Source organism: Protomyctophum parallelum, assembly GCF_964188405.1.
Source record: "Protomyctophum parallelum genome assembly, chromosome: 3".
NCBI lineage: Eukaryota > Metazoa > Chordata > Actinopteri > Myctophiformes > Myctophidae > Protomyctophum > Protomyctophum parallelum.
In genome coordinates, this window is record NC_139698.1 from 30,238,387 (window position 1) to 30,253,792 (window position 15,406).

Below are 15,406 nucleotides of genomic sequence, written 5' to 3' on the forward strand. Positions count from 1 at the left end.
TGATGCTCTTCCTGTTTGGTGTGATGTCGTGTTTCTTTCATGGCACTTTAACAGTGTACTTTGGAGTGTTCGCCTGGGCACCTATATTTGTAAGTACCACATTTGCATCCATACCATACTGTACAGTAAACGGTATTGTGTTTAATATTCATTCAAGTTATGAGCTTATACTCTAAGTAACTTAAGTGAATACATACTGTACTTATTTTCTTAACCACTTACAAGCCCTACAGCAGGGGTCCTCAACTAGAAATGATGAAGGGCTCTATGCCCGTTTAGTATGGTCAAGCCAAGCTTATACAAATCAGATCCCCTTCCACCCAACCAATAATGGGGTGCAGAGTGCAGGCCCGGAGTGGAACTCCAAATCAGGCCGGGAGTTATACGCCCTGGCAGGCCACACTGCGCGTGTGCATAGCGCGCGCCAGAATTTGGGGGGCCCTTGGGGGACATTTTGGGGGCCTTTGCAGCAATTTCACATGAGAAATGTACCATCTGATGTTATTTATATTATTAACTTCTTCCCTCCATTAACATAAGACACACAATATAGTTGTCCTGCAGCAACGTTGCCTGAATTGAATTGAAATTGACTGTGGAGATTTTTTGACTGTGGAGATTTTTTTTTGCTGGCCTGACCTTTTTTTATAAATTGCCTAGGGTCCGCAGAGAGGTGGTCGGACCGCGGTCCGCCAGTTGAGTACCCCTGCCCTACAGTATATACTTTGTTATACAACAAATAGAGAAGATGGCATATCTACACAATTGTAGATGTGCTATTTAACGCTATTCATGAAAAATCTGAAACTGTGCTTTGGTCTGCCCCAGGGTCTCCTCCCAGTGGGACGTGCCTCGAGGACCTCCCTAGGGAGACGCCCGAGAGGCATCCTAAGCTGGCTCCTTTCCGGGCGAAGAAGCAGCGTCTCTACTCCGAGTCTCTCTCGTGTGACTAAACTTCTCACCCTATCTCTAAGGGAGATGCCAGCCACCTCATTTCGGCCGCTTGTATTCGCGACCATATTCATTCGGTCATGACCCACACTTCATGATGGGAGTATGAATGAAGATTGCTCGGTAAACTGAGAGCTTTGCCTTCTGGCTCAACTCTCTTTTCGTCACAACAGTGCGGTACAACGACTGCAATACCGCCCCTGCTGCTCCGATTCTCCGGCTGATCTCATTCTCCGTCCTCCCCTCACTGCGTGAACAAGACTGCACAATTTCCTGCTGAGAACCATGGCCTCCGATTTGGAGACGCTGATCCTCCTCCCAGATGCCGTACAGTCGTACACTCTGCTGCGAACCGGTCCAGTGAGAGCTGAAGGTCTTGGACCGATGGTGCCATCAGGACAACATCATCTGCAAAAAGCAGTGATGCAACCCTTAGCTCACCGAGCCATATAGCCGTAGGCAAACATGACATGGACATGTGCTCCGGAAATATAATAATTATTATTTTTAACTTAAAATGGGGTTTCCATTATGTCTTTCTTTTTCATATTATACAAATTGAAATGTTGAAGAATCCAATAAATATAAAATACTTAAATAAATTGTCCTTAAACTAGGAACTGCTGTGAGATAACGTAGATCTTTGACCGACGTTTTCTCAGCTTCATTTGAGTACATCTTTCTTAAGCTGCTATTTTCAGGTTTCAATGTCACATCTGTCACATCTTTTAGAATCTATTAAAAAATGAACTGAACTGAAAAAATGACCATGTTGGCCAGCCTACTCCCATTCTGTCAGGCCCTATCACACAACGTGGCTCACTTCATTAGAGAGTGTCTGCTATCCTTATTATGACAAGTGGATTCATGTGTTGATTTCCTATGACTCACTGAATCATCTTGTCCAGTATAGCTAATGTAGACTTTTATACATGGCTAATTTATTCCAAACATTACATGTACTATTACACGGAACCAGTCTTGTACCACAGATCCTGCAGGAATTCACTGCAAGGTTATGCTTCACATGGTCAACAATTCGACCACTGAAACCTGGGAAGAAGACTCTGTTGATGAAGACCACTGAAATGTCAGATGCAGCACAGCCATTTTAAGACATCAATATTTGGGGACACATTTTGGGGACACTATTTCCGTGTAACCACTTGAACCCCGGCATATTCTGGGGTGAACATTAGCCAAAAATATCCGATCTACAGTCTCACAAATGTGTCACAACACATGTGTCGAAGAGATTTGGTCTTGACGGAAAAAGTGATCAAACTACAATTGTAACTCAAGTCCAGTTCTCTAAGAGTACAGGTTGGTTAATGTTTTGTGCGATCGATTATATCTTTTCATAAATCCGTTGGAATAATAAAGAACACCAACAGACAACACCGTGGCTTTATGGAGAGAAATGTTTAATTTGGACTGTGTGGTTATTTTGACTGGACCTGACAGGAGCCTGGTATTATGGAATGCATATGTTTTGAAAAAACTGTCTACTATACAAGGCTACAATTGACCTTCATTTCTCTAAAGCAGTTGTCAGCAGATTTGTTAATTAAAACAGAACTCATAACAGGAAGACATGTAGTTCCTTATAGGAATAGTTCTGCCTTAACGCCCTACAGTTGAATGATTAACAGAGTTTCTGTCATAAAGTATAAGAGCAGTGGATTTGAGGGAAGTCGACACAGTCTGATGTTCACATAGAAGCAAGATACTTCCGTCCTCCAAGAACGAATAGAATTTAAAACAGACAAACAGACAACAGACACCAGCATCCATGTCTACTAACATACCGGTACTGAACATTCCCAATGGCTTCGTTCTGGTTCCAGTCCAAATGCAGTCTGGTGGGACAGGGTCGGTTCCGGGGTCCAGTCCAGACAACAGTCTATTGAAGTTCAAATGGAGCAGCCCACAAGCTCTGGGGGTAAATACGTTACAATATTTATGAGGGTATTACTGTGAAATGACCTCTTTGATATGAAATCTCACATTTAGAGCTTTTAAACAGATTGTTGAGAGAGTTTTTGTTAAGTTAAGTACATTAATGTTGTTATTCAGACCTCCCTCCTGAAAGACAGACTTTAGACCTCAGAAATCAGCTGATTGATAAGTCAGTACAGAATAATTATTGCACATGCAATTTATCTGTCTTATGCATTACACTGAGTGACAAGATAGAAAGACAGAAGATAGAAAATGCCTAGTAAATTGTTGCTGTTGGGTGGAAAACTTTTAGTGTATGTAAAAAACAAACATTCCTCTTTAGGAAATGAAAAATAAATAAAATAAAGTGGAGCCAATATTATTACTGTAAACCTTTATGTCTATTTTGGGCATGTCATTATGTGGGTGAAACGTTTGGGAATCACTTGCGTTTCTTGTTATAAGGGTCAGCCTACTTGCTGGCGTAATAGAAAGCTGTAAAAAGTTTTGGGTCGTGGACACATTTTATTGGTCATGAGTATTTGTTTACTAGGCTACATATTGTTAAAAAAATATTATTAAAAAAAAAATCTAAATCACACCCGTGTGAAGTGAATGGTGCAACTCCGTGTGGGGGTCCCCGGGGAGTCCCCGGAAGTTTCAGAAATCCAGTTTCCCAGTCATAGTTTTAGTCGACGATGTTAACACTGGTGTGGTTCTGTATCCGTCTGTTTGTGTGCATCGTCATCATGTATCCTAGAGTGAGTCATGTGTTCTATTCCGTTCGGTATGTGTGAGTGTGAGGCCTACCATTGCATGGCACATCTATCACGTGCACGTGTGTTAGGCTGCGCAACAGTGACACTTGGTTGTGAAAACCAACCAAAAGCTATTTCCGTGCTCGGACAGACCCAGGGACACACATAGCTATCTATAGTAGTGGTTGCACCACTCAAAAAGACATATTTCAAACAAGATAGTTTTGTGAATTAAGAAAAAAAAATAGAGAACTTAACACTTCTTTTGCTGGGGAATTCTTCAAAATAATGGCGCTAGAGTGCCAGCAGAAGAGGCAGATTTACTCTGAAAAGCCCCGCCTTCCATTTCCCCAAAACCGTGAGGTATAATCTTCCATTATTACTTCACGATGTCACTTCTAAAGTCGCTCTAGAAGCATTTATATTCCAAACGAGATGCTTCCTGAAGTCAGAAATGATTCAATGAAGACAGAACATTGCCCTTTTGGTCAAAACCATGGAGAGCGCTGTAGATTTAGAGTTATGAGCCTTTTTAGTGAACGGCAGTATGCATACAAATGTATTTTAATAAAATGGTTTGATATCAATAAAAAAGACCTAAAGACGTATGTGCATGCCAAGGCACCCCGTGGTTTTGATTCTAAAGACGTGTACACGTCATTAGCATTATTAGTGAGTAGTGAAATGTTCACGTCCTGGGAGACATCACATTTGTGCATCTCATGATAAACTATTTGGGGAAGGGGAACTGTGTTAATCTGCTGACCTGCTGTGTGTGTTTGTTTTGCAGACAGTGCAGATAATGGTGGGCGTGCTGCTCTTCCTGTTTGGTGTGATGTTGTGTTTCTTTGGTGACACTTTAACAGTGTACTCTGGAGTGTTCGCCTGGGCACCTTTAATTGTAAGTACCACATTTGCATCCTCCACCATCCATATACTGTATATGACTGTGTTTATATTCATTCAAGTCATGAGGTTTTTATGAAATACTGTACTTAATACTCTAAGTAACTAAGTATATATGTAATATATAAGTAATATGTACGTACTTATTACTGTAACCAGGATTTGATTAGCTGTAAGTATTCACAAATATAACCATACTGCCATGATGCATTTTTGTAGGCCTATGTTTTGTTAGTCATAAATATTTCATTTTGAAATATAATTATTCATTTGATTGGTTGTTTCTCTTCTCCCCTAGTACATCATTGCAGGGTCATTAACGGTGGCTGCTGATAGGTTGATGAGCCGCTGCATGGTCAGTAAGCCACGCCCTCAACCACACCCATACTGCTCTACAAGTCATTCCATTTGTTACTAGCTGTTTATTCTATTGCTGTTCTGTTTCAGATTAAAGGTTCTATGGGGATGAACATTGTGGCTGCTGTGATGTCATGTGCTGGCACCATCCTTTACGGTCTGGATGCTGGAGGGATTATGATGGGCCCTTATGATTATTGGCCCAATCATGGTTATCCCAATCAAATGTACACAATGTACAGGGTAGGACTTTATTGTCTCCATCAGGCCGTCTGTCTGTCTGTCCGCATCTGTCCCCCCCCCCCCCCCCCCGTGTGTGTGTGTGTGTGTGTGTGTGTGTGTGTGTGTGTGTGTGTTTGTTTGTTTGTTTGTTTGTTTGTTTGTTTGTTTGTTTTCGCTCGCATGTGTCCAACTGTCTGTGACCAGCTAATCTCTGGCACCGTTGGCCCGATCGCAGTGAAACTTTGAAAAACCTCTGTCCTTTATGCCACCAGAAGGCAAAAACACATTTCTTGATTATTACTCCTACATATTTTGACAATACATCACACAATTCAGTATACACAATCCACATTATCTCTATAGTTAAGTGATCAACACGCATTTGTCAGATTTATCATAATCCATCCTGATTGACTAAGAGTGTCTTGCTTTGAATAAAATGTCTCAAATCATAAACGCAGCATCCGATTGCTGTGAAACTTTGCGCGCACATTCCCATTAGGCCATGGAAAACATCCCCCTAATTTCACAATGTCCTGTTATAGCGCCACCAGGAGGCAGATATTTTCCTACAGACGCTATACCTTAACTGGCAGTGATAGTCCAAACCATACAAACCCCTGCTTCTAAGTAATCGTGTGAAGTGAGGGGCGCTCTTATCGTCATACATCAGCATACCTCATCATAGATCACATTTCGTGCTCCGCCAATCAAATCATCACTATGTGGTACACACAAAGCTGGGCACATAGGAGGCGCCCCTCAAAATCCAACACCACCATTGTGGTTGTGTTTGTTTACATGATGTATGATGTTTGTTTCCAGAGCTTGTCGATGGGTGTGTCAGGTGTGCAGTGTGTCTTCAATCTGCTGGTGTTCATCATTTCCATCTGTGTGTCTGTTTATGGCTGCAAAGCCACCTGCTGCCAACAAACCCCGATCCTGGTGAGACCTGAACACAAACACAATCTACATGACATGAACCTATAGAATACTCTGACAGACATACCGACAGATCGACAGACTGAAAACCCACCTCTTCAGACTCCATCATGGCCCGTTCTTTTATTTTTATAATTTGTATCCCACGATTTTGTAACCCATTTTTCACCCCTGTGTCAATTATCTATTGTAATCTTGGGCTCTACACACCCTCCGCCAACCTGGGGAGAGCAACGGACTTGAACTCATGCTTCCTTCATTGCTCCTGTTTCCCTGGTTGGACGTACTGTAGCACATAAAAGGAACACGTTATTCCAACCAGTTCCTTTCCCCTCCATCAGGCTCCCCAGCTGGCCAGGGGAGGCAGTTTAGTGACCAGGATTACTGCATGTTTTTAGTGCACCCTAGGGGACACGGGGAGAACATGCAAACTCCACACAGAAAGGCCCTTTCGCCAACCCCAACTTGGGTATGGGCACTGATGACGCGGAGGAGAGGACACGCCGCCAGCGCCCACAGCGTCCCGAGCGGGAATCGAACCCAGGACCTTCTAGCTGTGAGGCGACAGCCCTACCGGCTGTGCCACCCTGCCCTCATGGCCCGTAGCACTTGCCCTAGCCCCGACATTTATATGTAGACTTAGATAGCACTATAAAGTATACATGCATAGTTCCATTATATATATATATTCCATAACCATTATGTTCTTAGCTTACGTATGATTCATGATAACTACTTTTTATGTATGTGATGTATTACCATTTTTTGGTCTTGCTTAATGTAAATCGCTCTGGATTAAGAGAATCTGCTAAATGCCTAAATTGTAAATTGTACAGACAGACAGACAGACAGACAGAAATCGGTGTTTGAACAGCTAAATCTGCCCCGCCCCCACATTTCCCATAAGTCATGGCTGCGGTAGCAGGTGTGGAAGATCCACCCTAGCTGTTGAATTCACCCAAGCTCTGTGCAAACAAAAACAACAATATTTATATCATCAATACACATTTATTTCATAACAGTGGTAGGGTTCGAGAGCATTGCATATATACTGTAGCTGGTATTGAATACTTGACATTTACAGTACAGTGCACTGTAGTGCAGTATGACTGTATAATAACTTCCTCCATTCGTTCACACTTCTTCAATTCCATTCTTTATACTCAGAAACCAACAGGGATTGTTATCTAGAGATATATTGTGGTATAAAAATATCTTAAGTTGTACCTATCATGGCTGCCATGTTTTTAACATTGCAGGGACTCTTCGGTCTATTCTGTCTTTCAGCAAGGTGTTATCATAGGCAACCATTTACCTGAAGGCATGGTGGTGTCACTGGCCACACCCTCTACAAATGCTCCACCTACTTACTCTGAAGTAGGTCACACGATCTCAGGTCTGTTGTCCTGTCACATGTGATTTCATAGCTCTGTGTGTGACACTGCACTGTCCTATCAGGCCTCATTCACACATATCAAACACCTATCAATCAAATGTTTTTTTAGGCCACCACAGGAGTCACATGGTTTGACCAAACATATTTGTTTGATGGCGGGGGAGGGACAGAACACCACCAGCAATCAGACACAAATATTTGGTCAAACCATTGTCTATGTATGTATGTATATATATATATATATATATATATATATATATATATATATAGGCAGAGTAGTTCCGGAGCAATGGATTGTGTGGCCTTGCTCATTCCCTGATGGACTGATCGAGGGTAGCTAGCTGGGACGTAAGTCGGGATTTGATCAACCCCGGCTGGGTCGCCTGAGTGAGGGGTATGATGTTGGTAGACCCGAAACCCCGTTGACCCGAGTATACATGACTGAGGATACGTCCCAGGTGCATCCATGCAATGTATTTTTAGTTATAGTTATTCTATTTATAGTGACTCATAGGAATAGACTATGTGACAACCGGGTATAGTCTGGTGACCACCGGAAAGACGGGTGACAGCCGGAATGTAGACGGCAACCGGGTTAGCAGTATTGGTTAGCACACCAGCCTGTGTCCTCCGTGAGGAGGAAGCCCAACAAAACTCGGTGAGGCCTTTAGGAGGGCCATTATAATCCACCACTCCTGAATGAAGTGCCTGGTGCTGGGAGTCTGGTGCAACGCACAGGTCCTGGGCCTGGTGAGAGCACCAGGGCCAGGTGAGACGTAGGAGAGGCCCTGGTGAGACGTAGGAGGGGCCCTGGCACGGACGATCATCTTTTAGGGAACTGTGTTGCTGTCGGACAGATTAATATATACTAGCACAACGATCATCTTTTAGGGAACTGTTGCTGTCGGACAAATTTATATATACTGGCTCGGACGATCATCTTTTAGGGAACTGTTGCTGTCAGACAAATTAATACATACTGGCTTGGACGTTCATCTTTTAGGGAACTGTGTTGCTGTCGGACAGATTAATATATACTGCATAAACAATATAAAAGCATAATTATCAAAAGGACAAAGGACACTGTACTTAAATCATCTGCAATAAAAATACTTTGACTGCTGATATTCACAGTTTGACGTAAGAAAGTCAATAAAAAATAACAATTACTTGATTACAGTATTCCATAATAAGTTTGTTTTGGCCTTGCATGGTAGCATGAACTTTATGCACCTCACTGAGGCACTGGACAGACTCAATCAAATCAATCATACTGTATGTTATGGAGAATATTTATTTTTAGCCAATATAAAAAAAATACCACAAAATATCAGTAGCCTACCATATATCATTTCTGATTGGGTGTGCAGCAATTTTAGAGAAATCTAGATAATCTAAGCTCTGTTTGCCATCAGTGCTGTTAACCGACAGGGTGCTGATGGAGATTGGGTTACTGTTGGTTAAAGGAGAAGATAGATAGATAATCTGATATGATGATCGCATAGTTTTCTATCATTTCGGGGGGTTATTACGCTATGCGGCGTGTGCAGGGTGCATTTCGGGGGGTTATTACGCTATATGGCGCGTGCAGGGATGCCCCCCCCATTAGGCCCATATATTCATCCTGCCCACCCTAGTGGGCCAGTCTACATCATGCATTTGACACAACCCCTTTGAATTGCAGGAATTAACTAAAGACCTGCAATTATGTAGTGACTAGTGACCAGCAGGGGCATAAGGGCCCAGTACCTCTGCCATTTTGGAGTGATGACGCAACTTCTGGTTGCTTTAAAAAAAATATATATATCCTAAAAGTATTTTAAATATGCATACAGGCCTACTAGAATCCTTTACTCATTTATTGATCATGTATTTATGAATGGATCAATTCAAAGCAGAAATTAGCAAAATATTCATTCAGGAATTCTGGGTGAATGTGCATGTGCGCATGCATATGTATGCTGCTGCATAATATGCAAGTGCGCGACCATGCATGTTTGAATTTACATAAATTCAGAATTTCAGTGCATGTGCCTCGTCATCTTGGAGTGATGCGCCATCTAGTGGTGATTCAAAAAATGCAAGGAGTTTCATCTGTTATCTGTTAGAATCTCTTTGGTCTATTCAAAGGACACAGGAAATAGCTTAGGAGGCATCACTGCAGGAGGTAGGATGTAGGAAACCAAAGTGCTGCCAGGAAGACTTTCCAAGCTGAACAGCATGATGACTGACTTTTTAGCCAGTTTATAATTGCAGGCTTGCAGCCACCCGTAAGTGCTCTTTGAGAGCGATTTTGAAGGCGAGTAGGGATTCACATTCCTTTACGACAACTTACATTCCTGTAATGCCACATACATTCAGGAAGATGGAACTATAGGGCACTAGGCCTACAGTCATGCGGAGCTAGACTGACTAAAGAGTTAACATGTTTCATTAATTCAAATGTTAATGATAAAACAATTGAATGTTACACAAGGAATTACCCTTTATGACGATGCATCTCGATCAAGGAAAAATGTGATATCCAAACTGATTGAACTTGATCTCCTTCCCTTCCAGATGTAGATTCATCCCAAGTCTCTGGGAAGTAGGAGTGATGGATGCAGCACCCCCTGGTGGATGGTATAAGACCTGCATGTCAGCAACTCAAACAATAAATACATAAAATAAAAATACAAAATGTAATTTAATTAATGGAGAGTTTGTTCAGTAATAGGGGTCTGTTTGTCTCTCCATTTTAAGTTCGGGATACCCATTTTATGTTTTTGATCACCGGATATAGCGGCATGGCAAACATGTGTTCCCAATCAGAAATGATAAATGGTACAGATATTTTGTGGTATATTTTTATATTAGCTAGAACCCCCTAGAGGACCTATACGTCCTTTACTAATGCCAAGAAAGTGGATCATATATGTCACTCCGGTTCTATATTTTACTTCATGGCTCCGTCTGCCAAATAATTGATTTCAATCCAAAGTCCAAACAGGGCTGGTTTGTGAAGTATTGAATGGTTTAAAAATTCATTTATGATCTTGTGCTACATCATGAACCAGCCAGACCCCTCAGGTCATCTAGGCACCGGTCTGCTTTCTGTTCCCATGCAGAGTCACACCACTAAACATGGAAAAGCATTGTTCTATTGTGTTTAAATTAAAATAAGCTGACATTCTTTCTGTTTGCTGCTGCCTTTTACTGAGTTTTTCTGCAATTATGTTTTCAGCTTAATTTTAACCTCTTTTTGAATTGTATTCAAAAGGTTGTAATTTATTTTGCATTCTTATTCTTTGCTATGTCTTATGCTTATATGAATGTGCCATTCAAATAAACCTGCCTTGCTAACAACTGTTTGACAACTTTAGTTAGTACATACTCATAGTGCTAGTGAGTTAGTGTTGTACGTCTTTAAATATTCTAATGCAGGGCCGGTTCTAGGCATAAGCAATATAAGCGGTCACTTAGGGCCACAACCACATATCTTTATGTATCCCCTATCCCATACATGGGCTACTGGTGGCCTTAATGCGGCCCACAGGTTAATATCGGAATACTGATATATTATTGATTTCAGCTGTTACAATTCCAAATGGGCAACTGGCGGCCTGGGGGCCACATGTGGGGCCACTTATTGTGGCCCGCAGGTTAATATCGGAATGATTTCCGCTGTTAAAATTCCAAACATGCAAGCATGACCCGCTTTAATAATCAGTCTATATAAATTTTGGTCGCACTGGACATGATAAAGTTTGAGAACCAGTGCTTTAAGCATTTAGAGAGAAAAGCAACACTGTTAGTGACGGCTAACTTTTTATTTGCACATCCAAAGATTGTTAAACAGTACTGTACAACACACAGTTAGCATCCAGCACTGGAGTCAGGGGCCGTCCAATCGAACACACTATGGGAGACCTGGGAGGAGTTGCTGTACAAATCTACAACATGGCTGTCATATTTTACATACTTTCTGTTGAATCAAAAGAAAATCACAAATAGAAAAGAAAATCACAAATATAAATGTTGGGTGCAGTACAGGACAGCTGTCTGTAAGTATGCTACAATGTAAACAAAGTATTGGAAAATAAAGTGTTTTGTTGGTCCTCAAGGCAGGAAATATAGAGACCTTTCAGTGAAGGCAGCTGCTTACCGTAGCCACTTTATTTTGGGCATGTCAATTTCCAAATTTCGAACATTTCGAACATTTCTGAACATTTCTTAGCAAAAATATCAGATGGAAATGGTACACATGAGTTGAACTTGTTGATGTGTCATGTTTGATATTTTGTGTAGGCTACAAAGTATATAGGGCAAAATGTACCTTGCTACAGTATGTGTTCATATAATAATATATGAGCTAGGCTATACAGTAACATAAATGAAATAATTTGTTGTCAGATTGCTGGACGTTGTAAACAAGTAACAGTGTAGACAACATTTCAACTCTACCGTTGTACAGAAATGAGGAGTTTTCTTTTGAAAGCTGGTCACCTCGGCAGCTATGCAGCTGGCTTCTTGAAGGTTATTCAGTAAAACATTACAAGGTCAGTCTGAAGGGACAGAAAATCATTCACCTGGAGTTATTGATTATGTTATTATAGAGACACGAAACAGCATTATGTTGTTTATGTTTACAGCAGATCAACCTATCAGCAATATTTCCTGGAGCTGTAAGGAATGATCACCTTGTTGTGTCTGAGAATACATGTTGTACACAGGGTTCCATTTGTAAAAGAAAGAAAACACACGCATGCACACGCACGCGCACGCACACGTGCACACACACACACACACACACACACACACACACACACACACACACACACACACACACACACACACACACACACACACACACACACACACACACAGAGGGGGTCATTTTCTGCACTTACAAGCCCTATATACTTTGTTACAACAAATAGAGAAGATAGCATATCTACACAATTGTAGATGTGATATTTTTGCTATTCTGCTATTTATGAAAAATCTGAAAATAGCGACGCCATGTTTTGGTTTGGTTATCATACAGTACATTTAATTAAATTAAATTACATGAAATTGTGATATTACCAAGCAAAAATATCAAAGATATCAGACATTCTATACATTTTCCCAAAAGGAAATTTCATTCAGTCTGACCAGAAGCAGGGATAAAACACATCCCCACCAGCCACAGAAATGATCAGAAGGGAGATCAAAATCAGAGGCTTAGATTCACCAACATCTCCCCCAGAAAAACGAACCCTAGTCGTACACGATGAACAATGGACATCTCTCTTTGTACAAACTATATTCTATAATTTTCCTTACCATATTTCTAACTAAATGTGAAAGGGTCTGATAGAAGCAATAGTAGGAAAACATCCATCCATCCATCCATTCATTTTCAACCGCTTATCCGTAGTTGGGGGGTCAACAGCTCCACGAGAGAGCTCCAGACTTCCCTCTCCAGGGCAACATTAGTGACTTCCTCCTGGGGGATCCCGAGACGTTCCAACTAGTGTCAGGCCCTATCACACAACGTGTCTCATTTCATTAGAGAGCGTCTGCTAGCCTCTATGATTACGTTCTGTGCTTTATTATGACAAGTGGATTCATGTGTTGATTTCCTATCACTCACTGAATCATCTTGTCCAGTATAGCTAATGTAGACTTTTATACAGGGCTGATTTATTCCAAACATACTATTTCACGGAACCAGTCTTGTACCACAGATCCTGCAGGAATTCACTGCAAGGTTATGCTTCACATGGTCAACAATTCGACCACTGAAACCTGTGAAGAAAACTCTGTCGACGAAGACCACTGAAATGTCAGACGCAGCACAGCCATTTTAAGGCATCAATATTTGGGGACACAGGTGAGATTGGCTATTTCCACGTAGTTTCCGTGTAACCACTTGAACCCTGGCATATTCTGGGGTGAACATTAGCCAAAAATATCCGATCTACAGGCTCACAAATGTGTCACAACACATGAGCTGGTAGACCGGCTATTTTTGTCGAAGAGATTTGGTCTTGACGGAAAAAGTGATCAAACTACAATTGGAACTCAAGTCCAGTTCTCTAAGAGTACAGGGTGGTTAATAATGTTTTGTGCGATCGATTATATCTTTTCATAAATCCGTTGGAATAATAAAGAACACTGTGACGGTTCCCTATATTGTGTGTTATATATATATATTACTCTTAGGTTGTCTGGTTTAGGTATATGTTGTGTTTACTGTTTGCCCTATAGTAACCTCTGTTCTTTGTATCCAATAGGATTGGGGAGCAGAGCTAATCATGATGATCAGCCTAAGTGGCTTGCACCTGGGCCCGGGTGTCGACGCCCTTTAAATGCCTGCTTCCCCAGTCCTTCCCCAGATCTGTTCCTTTCATTTGCCTCCTGCACTCCACCATGCACACTTCTCAACATTACTGTTAATCCATACAACACGCACACACATGCATACATTTCACTCATGCATACACGCACTACACCACTGAATACTGATCTCCACACTTCATCTGTTGAATCATGATTTATTCCTTACATTTACTATTTTTGTTTAGTTAATAAATTATATTTCTTTGGTCAACTGCGTTTTTGTTGTGTATCTTGGCACCCCCTAGGCCAGGTACATAACAACACCAACAGACAACACCGTGGCTTTATGGAGAGAAATGTTTAATTTGGACTGTGTGGTTATTTTGACTGGACCTGACAGGAGCCTGGTATTATGGAATGCATATCATGTTTGGAAAAAAACAGTCTACTATACAAGGCTACAAGTAACAGATACAACAGTGCCTCCTGGCGGCTGACCCAGTAAATGACCATTTCTCTAAAGCAGTGATTCTCAAACTGGGGCCTAGGCGGGACCCTCAGGGTTCCTTGAGTCAGCTCTGAGCGGGTGCACATTTGTACACTCGCAGAGTTATAGGGGTCCTTGAAATTCATAAATAAATCACACTTGTGTGAAGTGAGTGGTGCCTTTCATCACAATGTCTGATGATGACACCAACATGACGTCACGGACATTTCGTGCTCAAGCGGACATTTCGTGCTCAAATGGATGATTCCGCGCTCAAACGGACAGACAGACATACACACAAGGCTGCATGACATACACAGCGGCTGCACCGCTCCAAAAAGTTTGAGAAAAACTGCTTTAAAGAAAACATTCACAGTGACACAATCTATAATCGCATTGGATTCTTCATCGTGAACTGAAGAGGGATCATTTAAAATGATATCAAAAGGTAAATCTATGATATGTGGAAATGAAGGGTTTTCCTTTATAGGACCCTGGTCATGTTAAAATATTGTTCTCCCAACAGTCAAGACAAACTAAGGAACTGTCTCCTTTTGCCATGGTGACCGAGAGTCATCATTATTCCATCTTTACACACTATGTTAAAACCACTCACATATCAATGTCATACAGAGTTATAGTGTTGTCTTGTAAATGTATTAATTATTACACACAGTAGCAGGCTGTTTGAGTTTATGATAGAGCCCGACCGATATGTGGGTTTGACCAATATATTGTCCAAATCAATATATTAGTTTGAACGATATATCAGCCATTACTTGTTTTTTTATGACATCGGTATTGGCAATTATACATGTTTTACCATTTTCTACATGGTATCCCTATTTTGTTTGCTTGTTCATTCATGTATAATTAAAGTAAAATATTATTTAATACATTGTTGTTTTATTAGTTTGCTTATGAATGAAAAAGGAAAATGATTTGAAAATGTATTTTGCAATATGTTTTCAAATCAAAATCAGTCAGTCAAAACATTGATAATCGGTGAAAGGAAAGTGGTTCTCAAAGTAGCGTCCAGGGACCCTCAGCGTTCCTTGAGGGTGTTCCAAATGGACCCTTAACCCATTCTGACCTGAGATCAGATTCTAAAAATGTCTTCTAAATCCTGACACTTTTCTG

General features: G+C 41.2%; 1 protein-coding gene across 5 annotated transcripts; it reads left to right on the plus strand.

Moving 5' to 3' along the window:
• The first annotated feature begins 2,652 nt into the window (after positions 1-2,652).
• Positions 2,653-13,868, plus strand: LOC310855800 (membrane-spanning 4-domains subfamily A member 8-like). Of its 5 annotated transcripts, none has more exons than XR_014569023.1 (8): positions 2,653-2,893; positions 4,441-4,551; positions 4,855-4,911; positions 5,004-5,156; positions 5,961-6,080; positions 7,365-7,454; positions 10,033-10,095; positions 13,734-13,868. XR_014569023.1 is itself a non-coding variant. In XM_083760947.1 (8 exons), exons 1-7 carry the CDS (start codon positions 2,744-2,746, stop codon positions 10,062-10,064), a joined length of 732 nt encoding a protein of 243 aa, XP_083617073.1. In that variant the 5' UTR covers positions 2,653-2,743; the 3' UTR covers positions 10,065-10,095; positions 13,734-13,868. The 5 variants fall into 5 exon arrangements, 4 of the variants coding, with proteins under 4 accessions (XP_083617073.1, XP_083617072.1, XP_083617074.1 ...); XM_083760947.1 differs by having other exon boundaries at positions 7,365-7,473; XM_083760946.1 differs by lacking the exon at positions 13,734-13,868 and having other exon boundaries at positions 7,365-7,473; positions 10,033-10,727.
• Positions 13,869-15,406: the final 1,538 nt, after the last annotated feature.